At 37.7% G+C, this 20748-nt stretch overlaps 5 protein-coding genes and 2 long non-coding RNA genes across 11 annotated transcripts; 3 read left to right on the top strand and 4 right to left on the bottom strand.

Moving 5' to 3' along the window:
• Positions 1-299: 299 nt before the first annotated feature.
• LOC111470154 (11 kDa late embryogenesis abundant protein-like) lies at positions 300-956 on the bottom strand. The gene is made up of 2 exons (XM_023115659.1): positions 791-956; positions 300-636 (listed from the first exon to the last, which is right to left on the bottom strand). The coding sequence occupies exons 1-2, from the start codon at positions 896-898 to the stop codon at positions 421-423; spliced, it is 324 nt and encodes a 107-aa protein (XP_022971427.1). The 5' UTR covers positions 899-956; the 3' UTR covers positions 300-420.
• A 690-nt stretch (positions 957-1646) lies between these two features.
• On the top strand, positions 1647-4612 carry LOC111470178 (delta(12)-fatty-acid desaturase FAD2-like). Of its 2 annotated transcripts, none has more exons than XM_023115703.1 (2): positions 1647-1795; positions 3260-4612. In XM_023115703.1, the coding sequence occupies exon 2, from the start codon at positions 3288-3290 to the stop codon at positions 4437-4439; it is 1152 nt and encodes a 383-aa protein (XP_022971471.1). In that variant the 5' UTR covers positions 1647-1795; positions 3260-3287; the 3' UTR covers positions 4440-4612. The 2 variants fall into 2 exon arrangements, with proteins under 2 accessions (XP_022971471.1, XP_022971470.1); XM_023115702.1 differs by having other exon boundaries at positions 1663-1795; positions 3270-4612.
• Positions 4613-4773: 161 nt separating this feature from the next.
• On the bottom strand, positions 4774-6240 carry LOC111470180. Its single transcript, XR_002714991.1, has 2 exons — positions 5214-6240; positions 4774-5113 (listed from the first exon to the last, which is right to left on the bottom strand). It is a non-coding gene; the product is annotated as an uncharacterized LOC111470180 (long non-coding RNA).
• Positions 6241-6832: 592 nt separating this feature from the next.
• LOC111470266 lies at positions 6833-8749 on the bottom strand. The gene is made up of 2 exons (XM_023115823.1): positions 8578-8749; positions 6833-8377 (listed from the first exon to the last, which is right to left on the bottom strand). The coding sequence occupies exons 1-2, from the start codon at positions 8726-8728 to the stop codon at positions 8046-8048; spliced, it is 483 nt and encodes a 160-aa protein (XP_022971591.1). The 5' UTR covers positions 8729-8749; the 3' UTR covers positions 6833-8045.
• Positions 8573-11582, top strand: LOC111470267. Of its 2 annotated transcripts, none has more exons than XR_002715004.1 (4): positions 8573-8688; positions 8918-9026; positions 9473-9598; positions 10439-11582. It is a non-coding gene; the product is annotated as an uncharacterized LOC111470267 (long non-coding RNA). The 2 variants fall into 2 exon arrangements; XR_002715005.1 differs by having other exon boundaries at positions 8774-9026.
• Positions 11583-12816: 1234 nt separating this feature from the next.
• Positions 12817-16645, top strand: LOC111470191 (probable protein phosphatase 2C 68). 2 transcript variants are annotated; one of them, XM_023115722.1, is made up of 5 exons: positions 12817-12827; positions 13536-13948; positions 15087-15451; positions 15743-15979; positions 16066-16645. In XM_023115722.1, exons 2-5 carry the CDS (start codon positions 13648-13650, stop codon positions 16333-16335), a joined length of 1173 nt encoding a protein of 390 aa, XP_022971490.1. In that variant the 5' UTR covers positions 12817-12827; positions 13536-13647; the 3' UTR covers positions 16336-16645. The 2 variants fall into 2 exon arrangements, with proteins under 2 accessions (XP_022971490.1, XP_022971489.1); XM_023115721.1 differs by lacking the exon at positions 12817-12827 and adding an exon at positions 13221-13353.
• Positions 16646-17110: 465 nt separating this feature from the next.
• LOC111470106 (actin-97-like) lies at positions 17111-20247 on the bottom strand. Of its 2 annotated transcripts, none has more exons than XM_023115589.1 (5): positions 20153-20247; positions 19020-19089; positions 18478-18871; positions 17551-18164; positions 17111-17428 (listed from the first exon to the last, which is right to left on the bottom strand). In XM_023115589.1, exons 2-5 carry the CDS (start codon positions 19077-19079, stop codon positions 17363-17365), a joined length of 1134 nt encoding a protein of 377 aa, XP_022971357.1. In that variant the 5' UTR covers positions 19080-19089; positions 20153-20247; the 3' UTR covers positions 17111-17362. The 2 variants fall into 2 exon arrangements, with proteins under 2 accessions (XP_022971357.1, XP_022971358.1); XM_023115590.1 differs by lacking the exon at positions 20153-20247 and adding an exon at positions 20030-20050.
• Positions 20248-20748: the final 501 nt, after the last annotated feature.

Here is a 20748-nt window from a genome sequence, read left to right as displayed (position 1 = left end):
CATCCAAATCTCCATAATTATTATACGAACTCTTTTTTTAAGGAAAAAAATTGCATTACATTCTTTTTTTTTTATCTAAATAAATATTTTTAAACTGCTACTTTTATAACATTTTATCTAAATTCTTGCCAACCCTAATTTAAAACTAGATACTAATTGCATTTTAAATCACATTAAAGTAAATTAAATAATAATAAATTATAATTTCAGTGCCATTAAGTATTGCGAAGCTATGAAGTTCCAAAAATGGAAAAAAAAAATTAAAATTCCTTGAAAAATTTTAAACGAAAAGAATAATCATTAAAATGAAAATATTTATTTATTTCACAATAAACCGTACACGAAGTTCCACCAAACTATTAATTACCAACATTAAAACACAACGCAAGCTATTATTATAATCTGAAAAGACCGCACGCTTCAACGGTCGGTGCCGCCCACGGTCGGGTCATAGGCGCGGGTTCCGGTTCCGGTGGTCAGACCGGTGTGCGCTCCGGTCTTCGAAGCGGCCTGCCTCTCTGCCGCGTGTTCTGCACGCGCCTGTTGCTTGTCGAGCTCCGCCCCGTGAAGCCGCTCCTCTTTCCTTTCGCTGGCCATGTCCTTCTCCAATGGATCGTGGGCCCGCATTTTGTCCACCTGGTGCATGCATTTACTTCTCTTTAATTATTAGTTAAATTGAATTAAATAGTTTCTCAATAGCTCAAAATTTGGAATAAAATAGAGATTAGACTCGAAATCATTCAGCTAATTATTAATAATATAATTAAAAAAAAAACAGAAAATTAAGAACCTTTTCTTGAGCCGTGGCTTTGGTCTTTTCCATGCCAGCCCTCGCAGAGGCCCCCACGTTGGCGGCCGATTCTTTCACCGACTCCGCCGCGTTCTTTCCCGACTGCATTTTCCCACTCTTTTCTTTTCTATTTTTTTCCCTCAAATATTTCGTGTAGTAAACACTGACGTTTGACAAACGGGATTAACGGCGACTCTTAAATACAGTTCGGAACGATTATGCTTCGGGGTCCCGTGTCAAATTCATGACGCCACGTGGAGCACGCGTGGCGAGTGATCGAGGGTTTAGCTTCGTCATGTTATATTTCTATGACGTGGCGGTTTTGGGACATGTGTGTCAATTGGAAGTACTACAAAGCTCCCCGCGCTCCGCCACGTACTACGCTGTCATACGATTTTTTATATTTCAATCTCAATTTCTATAAAATTGTTTTTTTTTTTTTTTTACGAAAATTCATGACATTTACCGAGTTTTTTTTAAAAGAATAAAATTAGTCTCAACCAAAAATAAATAAATAAAAAAATCTAAAAAATCCCAATATAATTATTTAATAAAAGATTGGTATAAACCTAAAATTGCCGACCCCGTGAGATATTTCCGAGCCGTCCAGGCACGATCTTCACCGTCTAAAATGTCGCAAACAAACGCCCCTCTCGATCGGACGGTGGAGATCGCAGGCCATTCTTTTTACGAACAGTGGCAGAGAGAAAGCCGCCGACGCAAGAGAAGCAACCAATGAGAGAGACCGACCCCACAGGCCACAGCCACACGTGCCATTGTTGTTTTAAATTTATTTATTTTAGATTTATTTAGGTTTTTAAAAATATTAAAGCAAGAAAAAAACATTATCTTAAATAATTTTGTTTATGCAAAAATCTTATAAATATATATATTTTTTAATTGGAGTAGAAAGGAACATTAAGGCTTCGTTGCCGGCGAGCTGAAGGCGGCGAAAGCGGAGAGTGCGGAGCTCTCTCAAGCTCTGCTCCTTTTCTTCTCTTTCAGGTATCGTTTCCTTCAGCATTTTGTTTGTTTTATTACTGCTTTTATTTGCCTTTTTCCTTTTGGATTCTTGATTCTCTTTCTCTTGTTTTGATATCGGACAATGTGGACTTTGTTAAGGTGTGTGGTGATGTGTAGATCTGTGTTGACATTTAGATTATCGCCATCAAGATGTTGTGTGATTTTGATTTTGATTTTGTACTGAACGAAGGTTATAGTGTCTACAGTGCTTAAGTAGTTTAGATTTTAGGTTCTCGCGGAGATTGTGCATAGTGATGAAATGGACGCTGAGATTTAGGACGGTTGAGAGTTAGTCTGTTGGATTTAACTTACTTTTTCCCTTGGAAGATCTGAAATCACGTGGTTTCGATCTGGATATCTGGATTTGGCTCTTTCCTGTAATGGATACGCTATTACATTGGAAGCTTGTGATGCTGAAGATTTGTCGATTTATGAGCAAATTGGAAACTTCGTGTTTCTTCTTTGTACAGATTTGCGCATCAGATTATTGATCCGTGATATCTCATTTTCAACTTTCGGGAAGTTTTTTTCTTCTCTCTTCAAGAGAAGAAATTGTGAATGTCCTTTTCCCAATTAGAGATCCTTCCTTGAGGCCCTACCTGAAAGAAGGTCGTATTGGGTTTCTTTCAGGTACGGTACGTATAAACAGAGTATTGGATTTCTCATTGAAGCTGATTACCTGGATATTTCTATTCATACTGTAGGCTGAATAGAAATAGAATAACCCCACGGCTTACGGCATCAGAGAGTTGGAATTAATCTCTAAACATGAACATCAATTTAAATTAGTTTCATGATAAGCAGATGTTCTTTAAAAAATTTGTAAAATAATCAATACACAGCCATTCATTCATACGACGTAAATGTGAAGTTGACAGCGGACCTAATCGCTCTGGGCGTTTTTTAGAAACTTGCCAATCTGTCTTGTGGATGAACTGGATGATAAAGGACTTCCTTTTCCGCCTCGAGTTTGGGGCGAAGTGTCTTGGCAAGTTGGTTTTCTTTGTATTGCCACCCCTTCTCCTTCGGTTCTTTTCTTACGTTGCCCCCTCTAATTTTCTGATGGCTGTACGTTGAATTATTAGGTTCGCAGTGAATTCATGCATTTACAAAATTTTTAAGTGGTACATGTGGGCCTGGTGTTTTGACTTTTATCAAATGAAGGCATCTTGCTGTCTATAACCCTTGCCATGTGAAAGTGCAATTTGTCTAGCATAGTTAAATTTAATTGTCCAATGAAATTTTAACATCCGGAGTCTACAAGATTTGTTAGTAGAGGCTAAATTGTTTTTCTGAATACAGAGATTTGCATGCACGAACTGTTCTCTTGTCTCATTAATGATTTACCACTAGCATTTCATGAAAGTGATTGTGGGACTATTGTGAAGTCTTACGGTTAGCTGTTTAATGATGCAAATTTTCGATCTCCTTTTTTTCCTTTATAAGCTTGTTCCAAGACAATATCCTAGAAAAAATGGGTGCTGGAGGTCGAATGTCCTCTCCTTCATCCCTCAAGAAGGAAGATTCTGACCACTTGAAGCGAGTTCCATCCACAAAACCATCATTCACCCTTGGTGAGCTCAAAAAAGCCATTCCCCCACATTGCTTTCAGCGTTCTGTTCTCCGCTCATTCTCTTATGTCGTTTATGATCTTACCTTAGCTTCGATCTTCTTTTACATTGCAACCACTTACTTCCAAAACCTCTCTAGCCTCTTGTTTTATCCCGCCTGGGCTTTATACTGGGTTGCCCAAGGCTGCGTCCTGACTGGCGTATGGGTCATTGCCCACGAGTGTGGCCACCACGCTTTCAGTGATTACCAGTGGCTCGATGACACTGTTGGCCTTATCCTACACTCTGCCCTCCTGGTCCCTTACTTCTCTTGGAAGTACAGCCACCGCAGACACCATTCCAACACCGGTTCTCTTGAGCGAGATGAAGTCTTTGTCCCTAAACAGAAATCCGCTATCAAATGGTACTCCACATACCTCAACAACCCGCTTGGCCGTGTCTTCACACTCACTATCCAAGTCGTCCTAGGCTGGCCTCTCTACTTGGCCTTCAATGTCTCCGGCCGACCCTACAACCGTTTGGCCTGCCACTACGACCCATACAGCCCCATCTACTCCAACCGGGAGCGGTTGCAGATATTCATCTCTGATGCTGGGCTGCTGGCCATCACCTACGGACTCTACCGCCTTGTTCTGGCCAAAGGCCTCACCTGGGTGGTCTGTGTTTACGGAGTGCCATTGCTGATAGTAAACGGGTTCCTTGTCCTAATCACATTCCTCCAACACACTCACCCGGCATTGCCGCATTACGATTCCTCAGAATGGGACTGGCTGAGAGGCGCTTTGGCGACAGTAGACAGAGACTATGGCCTCTTGAACAAGGTATTCCACAACATCACTGACACTCATGTGACCCATCATTTGGTCTCCACAATGCCACATTACCACGCGATGGAAGCAACCAAGGCAATTAAGCCAATTTTGGGTCAGTACTATCACTTCGATGGAACTCCAGTTGTTAAAGCAATGTGGAGAGAGGCGAAAGAGTGCATTTACGTGGAACCTGATGAAGATGAGAAGAATAGAGGCGTTTTCTGGTATAGGAACAAGTTGTAATCTGTTTCCGGAAGACTTTTCAGCCCTTTTCTCTATCCTGCTTCTGCTACTCCAGAAAGAACTCCTTGTGTGCAGTAACTTTTAAAAAGCCACCCCTTGCGTTAGGTCGGTCAAGTTTTCTTGTTTGGTTTGCTTTGTAATGTGAGTTAATATAATGAAATAAGTTATGGGAAGATTAGCCTCTATGATATAATATAATGAAGAACACACGAATAAAAACCAAAAACAAATAGCAAAACAAGGAAACTCATCGTTGATGATCTCCTTACACTATTTGGCTAACGGTAAAAGCTCTTCTATCTGGATGTGCCCTGTTATTTATTGATCTAAATTCAAACAAATAATATTTTTGTTTTAAATTTTTCAATGATGAGAAGGAGAGAGGGAGATGAACAAATGGTTCAGGATATTACCAATTGATTAAACAAGTTTGGAGAATTAAAACTACAAATTACAAATTAATGGGTAGAAATAATAACAATATAATAGAAACAGAAGAGAGAAAATTAACTTCGAAATGGAACAATAAATACCCAAGAACTTGTTCCTCTAAAGCAACACATGATGGTTCTCATTTTCTTTCTCCCATGAAGATTCATAAGAGTGAATTTTGAGAGATGAACAATTTTGGAGGTAATAATAATCCTCCCCTTGGTGTGTTGCATCAGAATATGCTGTAATAATAATAATAATAATAATGGTTGTACAAACATCCATTGAAATGAGTGCATGATTAATTCTTCAAGGAAATATAAAAATAATGACTTTGCATACCTTATAATGCCTACCCTTGAAGACTGAATAAGTTTTTCTACTCTTCAAAGTTATCCAATGGTTACACGGGGAATATGAGAAATTTTTGGCCAATCTTCTCCTTTTCCTCTCCTCCAATTTGGGGCACTCCAAACTATTCAAATATTGCAAAGAGGGGAGGTGGTGAGTCCTTTCCGGCCATGGAGTGAAGTGACTTTCCAAATTCACTTTGCAACAAATCCATTTGAAGAATCTCAGGTTTCTTTCCTGTCGACTCTAGAATCTTTTCAACAATAACTTTTACATCAAAATCGTTAGAAATACACACCCATAGTTTCAACTCAAAATGTTTAGACAGATTGAGCAAGTGCAGTCTTTCCTAATCCTCCCATTCCAACTATGGCAATCATTGGAACATTGTCCTTGGCATTAGGATCTATATTCAGGAGAAGATCTATAATTGCTTTCCTGTCGTGATCTCTTCCCACCACATCATCATCACATATAAAAGACTTCCTCAGCTCATCATCTCAAGTATTTATCATACACTCACATAAATGAAATTGATTTTTATCATCATCAAAAGCTTTCAGTTTCTCTCTAATGTCTTTAATTTTGTGACTCATTTGAAATCGGAATTCAATCTGACGAGGTAAAGAGAAAACTTTACGTACCTCTTTGCTCCATCTTTTTCCATCAGCCATAACTTGCAGCCTCAAGGTTTCATAAGTATACTCGTCAATCAAGTCACCGACATCCAATTCTTCACTGCATGACTATTGGACTGTTGCTTCTCTGCATCATGAAGCACAGCTTCCATATCTAAAATAGTTTGCTTGAGTTTGTCAAGATCATCATGAAAACTCCAAAACAATTGAAACTCAGTGATAGCAGGAGAGCCCAATTTTGGTAACAAGGGAGGCTGCAACATTGAATAGAATTGACTCCGCCATTGCAAGGATTCCAACAAGATTGAGTGAGATTTCTTCTTCTTCTTCTTCTTCTTCTTCTTCTTCTTTTCTTCTTCTTCTTCTTATAGTGGACTGAATCCTTTTTTTTCTTTTTTCTTTTCTTTTAATATTTCAAGCACAAACAAATTATCCAAACAAATTATCCACACATTATAAATAAATAAATATATAAATATAATGTGTTGACTGCCAGACTTTTGTCGGCAGCTAAGAATAGTCTTTATTTAAATTGCAGAATGAAATGAATATTCAACCATTTGTGGACCCCATACCCATGTGCTTCACATTTACTATTTTCCTTACATCACATCTCATCCTACACTTCTGCTTTTGAATTTAAAAAATAAAAACAAAATGTTTAGAATTTCACTAGATAATTATTTAACTTCTATAAATTATATTTGTATTTTTCAACATCATTTTTGTATCTGATTTCAGCCTACGATTTTTGTACCCACGTTCTAAGATTTCAACAGTAATTGTCATTTCTCTTCCTCTATATTAATCAATTTCAACTGCATTTCATATTAAAATGCCATCAAAATTCTTTCTACTCCATCATCCAAACCTCGAGTCAGATGACCTATTGATAATATCCATAATTGATTGAATATTGATATACACAAAATTTTGATAGAAATATACACTCATATTTGATAACTTTTTGATATACACAAAACTTTGAAATAAAGATACACATTTGTTTGATAGGTCTACTTATATACTTGAAATTTGTGTCAATGGAGTGGTCTTTATGGTATGGGTTGATGAGTAGTTATCTGGATAAAAAACTTGCAATCAACTATTAAAGCAATATAATTCTGATTAAACCAATATAATTCACTAAATACTGAAGACCACTTCGTTCAACAAACAGCAGCCACAAATTCACATATCACGATCAGTTGCACTCGACGGAGTGCATAAATTTGTACACATAAAACTTGCATGAGTTTCAAACTAGAGAATAAAGACTAACAGATGTTCTGGAAAGGTAGCTAACAGATTGGGCCAGTCTCCCATTCCGCTCGACTTCTCGAGTTCAAACATTATGATGTCTCGAACCAACAAGAAGAGCAGGTAGACACACATTCTATTGAAAAAATTCAAACCTACGAAACGTTAGACCATAAGAAATAATTGAGAAGATAACGGATGCAAGGAGAGGATGCGTTTCTTCCAACTATCTCGTTCAGGAATGTGGCAGTTTCGCTTGTTCTTTTCCCCTCAGTTTAAACAGAATACTAACTATTTTTTGTTGAAACAATTTTGCGTCAGTTGACGATACCTTTACTATTTATAAGAAGGATGTAAGGGGGGATCATCTTCTTGCTCATCGCTCTGCTAATTTCTCTTCGGGAAATAAACAAAATTGCTTTTGTTCTTATTGTGTGTGGGATATCCTCACCAGAATGCATACCAATTAAACTTTTTGTCTCAGTCTCTCTATTTTCTATTCTTGCAAAACCTTGGTTATGAGTGAGTTATTTGATTTCTCTTTTTCTAACTTGAGATTAAATCTCTTCGCGGCCAACCATCACAAATTGATATCGGAGCCATTCTTAATTCAAATCTTCAACCAACTTTCTCAGTTCCAGGAAAAATGTTACAAGTTTCTTAGTAGTATTTAGCGGAAAAGGTCAAACTACATACTAGGTTAGATTCAAATTGACACAAAGTAGCTTCTCGACAATAAGACACGATTAAATCAAGCATGTTTTCAATTTTCACTACGAAATGTATACTTCACGGAATAAAGGAACATGAACATCAAAAAAAAATCATCGATATGCATACATAATTTTCAGTCTATACTATGCTCTACTACCATCGCGATAGTTGAAGCGAAACAAATCAACAATACTTTAAAACATGAAGAAACTCAAACACCGATACTCACAGGCAACAGCAGCGATTCTTTAGCAGAGAGTCTCTCCATCTCCTTAGCATAAATCACCGGAGCTCCTTGAGCTGCCTGCTGAACCATAGCTATACAAATCCGTCTGCGTCCAGTGGAATGCAGCCCGGAGTCAAACCCCAAGGAAGCTGCGCAGTTGGGAGAAACCGACGGTGAACGACGGGGCGAATCGAAGAGACTGCAGGAAGAGAAGAGTGTAGAGGAGGAGGAGTGAGGCGATGGGAGAGAAATCTGCGGCCTTATTTCTCCAACGGAGAGCGTCGCCTGGGCCAATGAATTGCCGAACCCGCGTCTCTCTGCAGATTATATATATATATATATTAAAATAGTTTATTTGTTTCTTTTCTCAGAAAAGGAAAAAAGAAATAAAACAAAGATTTTTCTAATTAATTTTTGTAATATTAATTTTATACGCTGTGATCTATATTTTTATTAGACAATTAAAATGGCTGAAAATTGCGCCAATTTATAAGCAGCAGAACAATAACCTCCTCACCAATTGAGATTCGAAGAGTAAAATTCTTGTGCTCTGTTCGTTCTCTTCCTCGCCATGGAAATCGACTCACAGAAGATTCTCCAGCGCAAGCAATGTCCCTATGATCTATCGGTACCTCTTTGCCTCTTCTATTTCTTAGATCGCTGTTCATTTCCTCAAAAGGATTTTGGATTTCACGACATTTTTCTTCGCCCAGCTTGGCTACTTTGGAATTGCGAAGAATTTTCCTTCGCTATTTGCTCATTTCATTTGCTTCACTTTTTGAGTAAACGTTGATCGAGAAGGCTGGAAAAATGGCGGAACTGGGAGAAATCTCCCCGATATTTGTGTTTTGATGTAGGATGAACCGTACAAGGGCCAGTAATACAGTCACATTTACTTTGCTCGACTCCACTTGATGAAAACGATACTCAGTTCACTTGTCTCTAACTGGAAACCTCATTTACCTGGTATTTGTTTTCCCTTTTCATTTCATTAGCTGTTTGATACCATGAGAAGTTTGGGTGGAAATTGATTTTGTTCTGCGACCCATGAATACATCATAATTCTTGGCTTTATAGTCCTTTAATCTGTTTATTTCCTTTTTCCTTTTGGTGAGTGCTGGTATCTTAGAATATTCAGAACTTGCAAACGTGAGCATCACTCCACTAGTTATAACATATATACTTGACCAAAATATCAGAGGTTCAAATCTCCACCCAGTTAATTCAAAAGTTTAGTGTTTATTGTTTTGGTTGAACTCAATTTAGGATGTAATTGGACCAATCCTTACTTTGAATAGCTTTTCAGTTATTCATCTTGCATGTAAGTTGCAACTGTTTAAGCATTGTGCTTTTATTCATTATCCAAGTAGAACTTAGAAGCAATTTCATGAAGAATGTGTTTTATGGATTAGGTGAAAATTTGTCTTGAAAACAATGTCTTGAAGTTTGTACTGTACCGGGATTGGAGGAAGGCAAGGAAGTGTCATTGTTGGAACCTGAAACTTAAACCTACCATTCTGGATGAGTTTCCAAAGGAGGTAATACTTAAAACAAATATGTCAACCACCATTTACATGACTCTTTATTTTTTCATTTGTTTTTATTTTGGTGTTATGGGATCGTACAGAGATCAACTTTACCCAATATTTATTCTTTTTAACCGCTATCCCTTGTCATGGCTTGTGATGTCCCACATTGGTTGGGGAGGAGAACAAATCATTCTTTATAAGGGTGTGAAAACCTTTCCCTAGCAGACGCGTTTTAAAGCCTTGAGGAAAAGCCCGAAAGGGAAAGCTCAAAGAGGATAATATCTGCTAGCGGTGGATCTGAGTCGTTATATTGCTATTGACTTGAAACATTTTATATCAATGTTTTATCAGCTGTCAAAAATCAAAGCATGTTGATTGTGAAGAGAATTACTATTTATCTTTCCCAATGGTTTACTTGTAAAAGCTGAGGGGAAAAATACATGAAATCTAACACAAGCCTCTTAGACGTAGCATTAGAGAGACTGAGACTATGCTATTATTTTGGTTTAAATCCTATTTTGGTGGTGGCAGAATCTTTTGTTTTCAAAACAATTCTTTGCTCATACATTAGTTGTCTGAAGCAGTGATAAGATTAATGTACATTAATCTCATTAATGACATAGCTGCGGCACTAAGTTGCTGTGCTAAAAAAAGTGGTATCCATTTGTTTGTTGAACTTTTAATGTTCATGCAATCAAATCTCTTGGCAACTTCATTGAAGTAGAGAAAGGCTATGGTTTTTTCTTTTTCGGTTTTAATCTATGGCCCCATATCTTCCATAGCAATGTGGTTTACTGATCTCAACTGCGATTCATTCTAAAGATAACGTTCTCCTCCTCCCTTTTGCAGCTTAACTTGAGAAATCTTGATTGCCATGCTCTGAGTTTTGGGACTGAATTCATATGATGACGTGCGATCCCACATCGGTTGAGGGAGAACGAAATATTCTTTATAAGGGTGTCGGAACTTCTCCCTAGCAGATGTGTTTTAAAAACCTTGAGAGAAAGCATGAAAGGATGGTGGGCTTTGGCGGTTACAAATGGTATTAGAGCCAGACATTGAGCGATGTGCGGCTGAGCTCCGAAGGGAGGTGGACACAAGGCGGTGTGCCAGCAAAGACGCTGGGCTCCGAAGGGGGGTAGATTGGATGGTTCCACATCGATTGGAGAAGGGAACGAGTGTCAACAAGGACGCTAGGGCCTGAAGTGAGGTGGATTGTGAGATCCCATATCAGTTGAGGAGGAGAACAAAACATTTCTCCCAAGCAGATGCGTTTTAAAAATCTCGAGAGAAAGCTTGAAAGGCAAAGTAAAAAAGGATAATATCTGCTAGTGAGCTTGGGCTATTACAAATCATTATGACACAGAAACGTTAAAGAGGTGAAAAATCTAGTGTCATCTTTTTTAAGTCGCTTTTGCAAGGGCTGAGAATCAAAAATTTACCTGCTTCTAAGAAAATGAGGATTCATAAAGTAATGTGCCCTCTAATGAAAAATCTAGTGAAATGCAGGATCATCTCCATTTTCTCAACCGTAAACATTTTTTTGGGGGGGAGAATCACCTTGGAGAGAGCAAATCAAGAGAAAGTGGTGATGGGTGAGTGAGACTGGCCATGCTCCAAACATACTAGCTGGCTTTGGTAGGCCCTCCCCAACAGTATAGGAATTCTAGAATGACGAGTGTCTGAATTTGGCTGGCATTGTTGGGCTCAGATTTGTATGTGCCATAAAACTTCACATACTTTCTATTTTTGCGCTGAAAACTTCCTGATATAAATAATTATTAGTGTTGTTGGATCTTACATTAAATTTAAAGGATCCTGACGTTTTTAGGTGTGATATGGGTGGAGCATGGACGAAACCGAACTGCTTTGGAATTTCACGAACTGGGGGCACCCTTCATCAGGCCGACTAGGTGAGTTTGTGCTTTGTCGAGCCTTTTTACCTTATTTTCAACTCACACACTAGATCTAGATGAACACAAAGAAGAGAAGAAAATTGGCTAGAAGTTTATATTGATGACTTCTAATTTAATCTACATATATACTTGTTTACTAAATATGTCATTTACCATATATAAATTTACGATGTATAACTCGGTCGTAGTCTCCATAAACTAACACGGCTCACCTAAACATATATATTTATAGCAATAATTTGAATTAGATTGAGAGATAAAAGAGAGTAGATAAGGGCAGATGAAGTGGTGAGCTAAAATCACAGGCTTGTGAACCCAAACCCATAAAGGCAAAAAGAAATCTCTTCTTCCTCTTCTTTCTTCACAAGTCACATGCTCCTTCTCCCCTTTTTCTTTCTACTAAATTCAAGAAAACTACATCCACCCATATTTCTAAACTTTCTCACTCTTTACCTTCCACATGTCCCTCTCTCATTTCTCACCGTCTTTGCAAACAAAACCCACGACCCGTTCATTAAACGGTATGTTAGGGAGTGACGCTCAATTAAAGGAGAGGTACACGAATAAATCGAGTCCACATCTTAATGAGACGATAGTTAAAAAGAGTTTAAAAGAATTGAAAGTTACTATCTATATCATACAATTTCTTTTTCGGTGTCTGAATCATGAAAACTTTCAATTTAGAGAAACATTTGTGACATTTGGATGATTTCAATGAAATAGCGTAAAAAAATTAGAAAAGGACATGCATTTAAAAAGGGAAAATTTGATAATTTAATTTATTTTTCTTTTTATAAAAGATTTAATTTAGTTAATATGATATTAGGAAGGATAATATAATATAATGTCACATATTTTATGTATACCTAATAAGTATTTTTTAATGATTTTTTAAAAAATAAAATAAAAAATGAAAGCAGTGTTACAAATAGTCAACTCCTAGACTGTCCGCTGCGAAGGGGTTTTCAGTGGCCGACGTGTAATGATTTATTTTAGTTTTTAATTATATTTCTTTTTTTTTTTTATCACAAAACTAAATTTTAAAACATATTTTTAATACTAAACTGTTTTGTTTAATGACTCATTTTAGTTTTTAATTCTAAACCAAATTATTGTTTTTATTTTTGTAATTATTTTGACATTAATATTCATCTCCTTAAATACATGCATACGTGAGCTTGGATTTATTTATTATAAATAAAATAATGGAAAAATTAAATAATTATATTTTAAAATTTATAGATTAAATATACATTTTCCACTATTTTTTTTTAGAGTTAAAAGATACCTCGGGTAAAAAAAAATCAAACTTTAATCTCTTGGTTAATGATATAGAGTCACACAAATTAAATACCCAATTTTTCTTTTAAAGTCGAACTTCTAAAATTTTATTAAATGTTGTAGACGTCTAATTTTAAGATGGAATATAAGATCAACCCGAGGGGTAAATTCGTCATTTTAACCCGCTCTAAATTGGGTAAAGAGAGTAAAAATTTGTAAGTTAATAATAGAAACTTCATTTAAATTTTAAACCAAATATGAGAGAAATTATATACAAAAAAAAGTTTTTTTTTTTTTTTTTTTTTTTTTTTTTTTTTTNAAAAAAAAAAAAAAAAAATTTTTTTTTTTTTTTTTTTTTTTTTTTTTGTCGCTACTCGCTTACACGTGCTTCGTCAACTTTCCCCTTCCCTTCTTTTGTTGTTACAGAGGCCGTTCAGTGCAAAATGCTTTCTCTTTTCTTCATTTGCCTTTCTGTTTCACTTTCTCTCTCTGGAAACGGGCAGTCTTCTGCTCTCTCTCTCTCTAGAAAAACCAGAGAGCCACTGTTCAATTGCAAGTTATCTCTTGGTATGTTTCTCAATAACCCATTTAATTGACTTTCCTTTACTATTCTTCTTCCATTTTAGTTCTTTCTTCAAGCATTGCTTCCAATTTCTCTAAATCTTTTCACTCTCCTACTTCAAACCGCAATTTACTAATCTGGGTCATCGCCATTTCTCTTCTTCGCACTTTTCTCTTCGATTCTGCAGGGGTTTCCCTCAATTTCTGTTTTCTGAAATACCCAATTGAAATCGTTGTTGTTTAATCGATCCCTCTGTGAGAAAGTGGGTACTGGGGCTTTGTTGCAGAGGGAAATGAGGGATGTTTTCGTGGCTGGCAAGGATGGCGTCGGCTTGTTGGAAACCAGTGAGGCGGTATGCCCGTATGAACAAGGATGATGATGAAGATTGTTCGTTAGAGGACTCTTTGTTGTGGAGCAGAGAGCTTGAAAAGCATTCTTATGGGGAGTTTTCTTTTGCTGTGGTTCAAGCGAATGAGGTAATTGAGGATAATAGTCAGGTTGAGGCTGGCCGTGATGCCACTTTTGTCGGCGTTTATGATGGCCATGGTGGCGCTGATGCTTCTCGCTTTATCTGTGATCATCTTTTCAGGAATTTAATGAGTGAGTGTTCAAGGGTTGTCTCTTTGCCTTCTCGTTTTGTTGAACTCTTTTGATTGTGTTTGGTTGATCTTCTTCTTGTTCTTCTTCTTCCTTTTGATCTTCTTGAACTTCTTCTGAATTTTTTTGGATTCTTGTGTTTGATTCTGAAATCTGTAGTCTGTGACATGCAGTTTCTTTTTCCATGGATTGTTGTTTGGGATTCCTGTTCTATTGGAGATTGACTTTGTGTAATCTGTTGATGATTTGAGCTCCACTCTTTATGTGAGATTCTATCTCGGTTGGAGAGGAGAACGAAACATTCTTTGTAAGGATGTGGAAACCTCTCTCTAGTAGATGCATTTTAAAAACTTTGAGGGTAAGCCCGAAAGGAAAAGCGCAAAGAGGACAATATCTGCTATCGGTGGGCTTGGGTTTGAGCTGTTACAAATGGTATGAGAGATAGATCAGGGTGATGTGTCAGTAAAGAAGCTCGCCCTGAAGGGGGTGGATACGAGACGGTGAGCCAACAAAGACGCTGGATCCTGAAGGGGGTAGATTGTGAGATCCCATATCGATTGGGGAGGAAAACGAAACATTGTTTATAAGGGTGTGGGCCTCTCCATAGAAGATACGTTTTAAAAACTTTAGGGGAAGCCCGAAAAGGGAAGCTAAAAAAGGACAATATCTAAGTGGTGGGCTTTGGCTGTTACAAATGGTATTAGAGTCAGGCTCTGGGTGATGTGCCTGTGAACAAATGGTATCAGAGTCAGGCACCGGGCGATGTGCCTGTGAAGAGGTTAAGCCCAGGGGGTGGACACGAGGCGGTGTGCCAACAAGGACAATGGGTCCCGAAGGGGGATGGATTATGAGATCCCACATTGATTGGAGAGGAGAACGAAACATTTTTTATAAGGGTGTGGAAACCTCTCTTAGCAGACACGTTTTAAAAACCTTAAGGGGAAGCTCGAAAGTGAAGCCCAAAGAGGACAATATTTGCTAGCGGTGGGCTTGGGCTGTTCATGGGTGCGGGATTGTTTGGTCAATTGTTAGAACTCAAAACTATGTCTCTCCATATCTTTACATTGGATTAGTTCTGTTCTAAATGCTTGTATAATTTTTTTGTTGTACTAATAATAGTATTTTATGCTTTGGACCATAGGGCTTGCTCAAGAACATGGAACCATAACCGAAGACACCGTCCGGAATGCATTTTCTGCTACTGAGGAAGGGTTTCTTACCCTTGTTCGTCGGTCTTGGGGTATCAAACCGACAATTGCAGCAATGGGATCTTGTTGCCTGGTCGGAGTTATCTGGAGAGGTACATTGTTCATCGGTAACGTTGGTGATTCCCGGGCTGTCATCGGTTCTTTAGGTAAAGCTAATAAGATAGTTGCAGAACAGTTGACAAAGGATCACAATGCAAGTATTGAGGAGGTTCGACAAGAACTCCGGTCCTTGCATCCCGATGACTCACATATTGTCGTTATGAAGCACGGAGTCTGGCGTATAAAAGGCATAATTCAGGTATCATATTACCAAAAACGTATATAATATAGATGCTACAAACGCTTCTATGTGGTCTGAACTTACATGTCTGTCCTGGCTTTTCTCTGTATATTGTTGGACATGTAAAAAGGTTTTAGGAGTACCTTAAAATTTACAAACCAGTTGTTGCTAAAACAGGACAACTTAGGAGTGGATTTCTGTTGTGTCCCTTCATGTGTTTGTGTTCTTGATTTGGTTTTCAATCATTGTGTGAACCAATGTTTTGAAAATTGAGTTAATATCATGCTCTCACGTCGATGGGCGTATCAGGTTTCCAGATCAATAGGTGATGCGTATTTGAAAAGGTCGGAATTCTCTCTCGATCCATCCTTTCCACGGTTCCACCTTGCCGAGCCTCTTCGACGACCTGTTCTTACTGCCGAACCATCATTAAGCACAAGAGTTCTACAACCTCATGACAAGTTTCTCATATTTGCATCTGATGGTCTTTGGGAGCAACTATCGAATCAACAAGCTGTCGAGATTGTGTATAAAAACCCACGAGCGGTACATTACGTTCTCTAGTACATAACTTTCATGTGTATAGTTTCATAGCAATAATCGAATCGCATTTTCGTTTTCTACAAAATCAGGGAATCGCAAAAAGACTTGTCAAAACAGCATTAACCGAGGCTGCAAGGAAGAGGGAGATGAGATATGATGATCTGAAGAAGCTCGAAAAAGGGATACGACGATTCTTTCACGACGATATCACAGTTGTTGTCATATTTCTGGACAACGAATTGCAAGGGAAGAAGGCACATGTACCAGAATTATCCATTCGTGGGTTCACCGACACGGTTGGACCATCGAATTTCAACATTCTTCAAGGCATCGATGAGAATGGAAGATCTGTTGGGTGAAGTTAAAAGGATGATGAGTCTGAGTCTGATTATAGAACACTCGTTTAGCAGCAGCTATTAGTTGCATTGGATTTGGATTTGGATTTGGGAGTTTTTGAAACATTTGGTTCGTTTTATCAAGCATCTTCTGTCTTCTTTTGCTCAAATTCCTTTTATGCAGAAAATTTGAGGGTTTTTTTTTTTGTCAGTGCTTTCAGATTTGCTCATTCTATGACCATAACTATAATATCAAATGGCTGGGGATTCATTTTGAATTGAACCTGGAGCTTTTCTGCTTCAGAAGTTTGAATAAATTTATTGGCTTTCGGGATAAGCTTCGAATAAATTTCTGACAGTTCGATTTGTAGCTGGTTAAGACATTGTAACAGCTTAAATCCACCGTTCTCTTTCAGCTTTTTCTTTCAAGTTTTTAATTCGAGTTCCTCTTCAAGATTTTTAAACTCGCTAGAGAGAGGTTTCCCTTAAGAATATGGTGGATAGGTTTCCATTACGATGGTGTGGAAACCTCTCTGAAAATTCGTCATGCCTGCTATGGAGAAATTTTTACATGGGGAGGCTGGACGGAGAGATTTTTACATGGGGAGGCTGACGACGGAGAGATTTTTACATGGGGAGGCTGACAACGACGATACACAACAATGTTCGACCGGCAATTTCATGGACTCTTTTCAATTTAGACCATTTTTAAAAGTGAGTTACAAAAATAAGTCTTTGACATCATAAGTTCTTTAAAAAATTTCCAACTCAATCAGAATCCAAATCTACAAGAAAACAGTACCCGTAAAAAAATCGAACCTTGGATGCTATTGGCTTGCTTCCATGTTCAATGTTCCAGCAGCGAAACAAAAGAGGGGAAGAACAACGCAGAATGAAATAACCATAAGAAACAAAGAATGGTGAGAACCGAAAAAAGGAAGACAAAATTTCGAAAAAGGGAAATAAGCAACCACTTGATAGAAAGCTCTTCCATCAGTTGAATAACGTGTAATATAGTATAAGTACCCTTTCCACCTTCAGCTTCAATAAATCAGAAGCATTTCCTGTGGACAATTGATGGCCCGGATTCATCATACTCCGCCTTAGCGATCCACATCTGCATTGGATGAGGAAAGATTGTGTTAAGTCGAGTTTCGATCGATGATCATCTAGAGCAATTAAATGTTTGAATCTCCAAGTAGATATGAACACATTTTAGATGTATAAATAATGTTTTACCTGTTGGAAAGTGCTGAGGGAAGCTAAAATGGAGCCTCCAATCCAGACACTGTACTTTCGTTCAGGTGGTGCTACCACTTTGATCTTCATGCTACTAGGAGCCAATGCAGTGATCTCCTTGCTCATCCTGTCAGCAATGCCAGTAAACATGGTGGAACCACCACTGAGGACGATATTGCCATAGAGATCCTTTCTGATATCGACATCACATTTCATGATAGAATTGTATGTGGTTTCATGAATACCAGCTGCTTCCATCCCAATCATGGATGGCTGGAAGAGGACTTCAGGGCATCGGAATCTTTCAGCACCAATGGTGATCACCTGTCCATCTGGTAGTTCATAGCTCTTCTCCACGGAAGAGCTGGTTTTTGATGTCTCCAGCTCTTGCTCGTAATCCAGGGCTATGTAAGCTAATTTCTCCTTCATATCTCTAACAATTTCACGCTCCGCGGATGTGGTGAAAGAGTAACCACGTTCAGTTAAGATTTTCATTAGACCATCTGTGAGATCACGGCCAGCCAAGTCTAGACGGAGGATGGCATGTGGGAGAGCATACCCTTCGTAGATTGGTACTGTGTGGCTGACACCATCACCAGAATCCATAACGATCCCTTCAAACAACCCACAATATACATACATGAGCACAAAAAGTAAGGCGCCATACAATTTTCATTTTCATTTCACAATAAATATCAAGTAACATAATTGCTCAACTATAGAAGATATCAAGAATACATATATTTTGATAGAAGGAGCCTTTTACATCAACTGAACATGTTAAGAAGGTAAACCGTAAACTGAATCAGAAAACTATACAAAGTCGATTTTTTTTTTTTTATAAACATCTTTAGTTTTCATCCATTTCCTTAATAAAAGAGAGACAAAAATACAAAACAGATAGAAAAAGGCAATAGATCTGCTTACCGGTTGTGCGACCACTGGCATAAAGGGAGAGGACGGCCTGGATAGCAACATACATAGCGGGGGTGTTGAAGGTCTCAAACATTATTTGGGTCATTTTCTCTCTATTGGCCTTGGGATTCAAGGGTGCTTCTGTGAGCAGAACTGGATGTTCTTCTGGAGCAACTCGAAGCTCGTTGTAGAAAGTGTGATGCCAAATTTTCTCCATATCATCCCAATTGCTAACAATACCATGCTCAATTGGGTATTTTAAAGTCAAAATACCCCTCTTCGATTGAGCCTCATCACCAACATAGGCATCCTTTTGGCCCATACCAACCATAACACCCGTGTGCCTGGGTCGACCGACAATGCTAGGGAATACAGCCCTTGGAGCATCATCTCCAGCAAATCCAGCCTACAGATAGTATCAGCAATTTTAAGCTTTACATGGTAACAATAGTAAGAAAAGGCGATTGTTTGGTAATGGAAGAACCCATTACAGAACAAAAAGTCTAAAACATGGTGAAACTGCAACGGGAGGTTCATGGACTTCGTATCAATACCTTGACCATCCCTGTTCCGTTATCACAGACGAGAGGCTGAATATCCTCGGAATCTGCCATTGTCTATAATCTGCAGAAGAAAATCACAAGTTATTGCTATAATTCAGATAAAAATTACTGATCATCAGCCAGATCAAACTCCTATATGAAAATAAAGATTCATTTCCAAACGAGATTTCCCACAATAAAATGCTAAAACAAACACGAAATTTTGGTTGCAAATTTTCAACTCCCGATCCAATTCTAGACAACCGCAGAAGAAAAAAATAAACCAAAGAAATGTAAACCATGACACATCGTCGTTCGTGAGCTGCTATTAATCAAATAATCCCAACAGCATTTTCTAAATAACTAAAAATCAAATCTAAACACAATACGGAAATAAAAAGGACATGATTAACACAATTCATCATACAATTCAACATACAATAAATGAATCGCCGCAGAAATTTTGCTCGATCATCATATCTGAGCTGATATTAATCACAGAATCCACCAGCATTTACCAGTAACGAGAAGAAAAATAAAAATAGACGTGATTAATACAATTCAACGTACAATAAACGATAACGACACAAACGTTGCTCGATACTCGTATCTGAGCTGATACGAATCACAGAATCAGCGTTGCCCAAATTAATAAATAAATGAATCAGATCTAAACACAATGCGGATGTAAAAACAGACATGATCGTCACAAAACAACATACAACAAACGTATCACCGCAAATATTTTGCTCGATCATCATTTCTGAGCTGACATTAAGCACAGATCCATCGACATTTCCAAAATAACAAAAAAAAATCCAATCTAAATCCAATGAAAAACAAAAATAAAAACAGACAAGACAATATACGAATCACCGCAAAGTTTGGGCTCAATCATCATTTTAGAGCTGGTATTAATCAGAGAATCCACCGGCATTTCCAAAACAATAAAGAGAAATTCCAATCCAAACACAACGCAGAAAGAAAAAAACAAGAGTGACCATCAAAGCAAAACAACATACAATAACACGAAGACAAGATGAAACAGTTGCGTCTCGGGATTCAGACAATATCCTCCTGGGAGAAAATCAAAATCTAAAATCAAAAACCAAAAGAAAATGTAAGAAATGATCGATAGGTGATACCTTTGAAATCAGGAAAGCTTCGAGCTCTTGAAACTGTAGAAAGGTGGTGGCAGTGGCAATGGCAATGGCAATGGCAATGAACAGAGTCTCGAGAGAGAAAGAAACTACCCGCCCCTCTCCCTCGCTTTCTTGTTTTTAAAAAGGAATTCAAAAAAGCAAACGAACTCCCATCATTACCTTTCCGCAAATCCTGACCGTCTATTTGGAATCTCTGATCTACGGTCTCCTTGCACGCGTCACTTTCTCTTGGATCCAGCTGTCTAACTTTTCGGTCTTCGCCTTCCCCTGGACCGTTTTGCCCTTCTAACCCGACGATCCCCACCTTTCGTTGACCACGCCTAAATTCGGAATTTACACTTTTAATTACATTTCTTAATATTCTTTCAATAAGTAATTATAAATTTTCATTTATTTTTCGAAAAATGGCTCACTTTTACAAATTAATTCAATATCAAAATATAATTTTTTTATGTATAGAAATTATTATTATAGCTAAATACATATTTTTACTATTATTTTAATTATAAATGTATTATACACTAATGTTTATAACTCAACTTAATCTTGATTTTTATTTCTTTCAAAAAAAAATTTAG

The sequence above is a fragment of the Cucurbita maxima genome, unplaced genomic scaffold (genome assembly GCF_002738345.1).
Source record: "Cucurbita maxima cultivar Rimu unplaced genomic scaffold, Cmax_1.0 Cma_Scf00043, whole genome shotgun sequence".
Lineage (NCBI taxonomy): Eukaryota > Viridiplantae > Streptophyta > Magnoliopsida > Cucurbitales > Cucurbitaceae > Cucurbita > Cucurbita maxima.
This window is presented reverse-complemented; position numbering and strand designations above follow the sequence as displayed.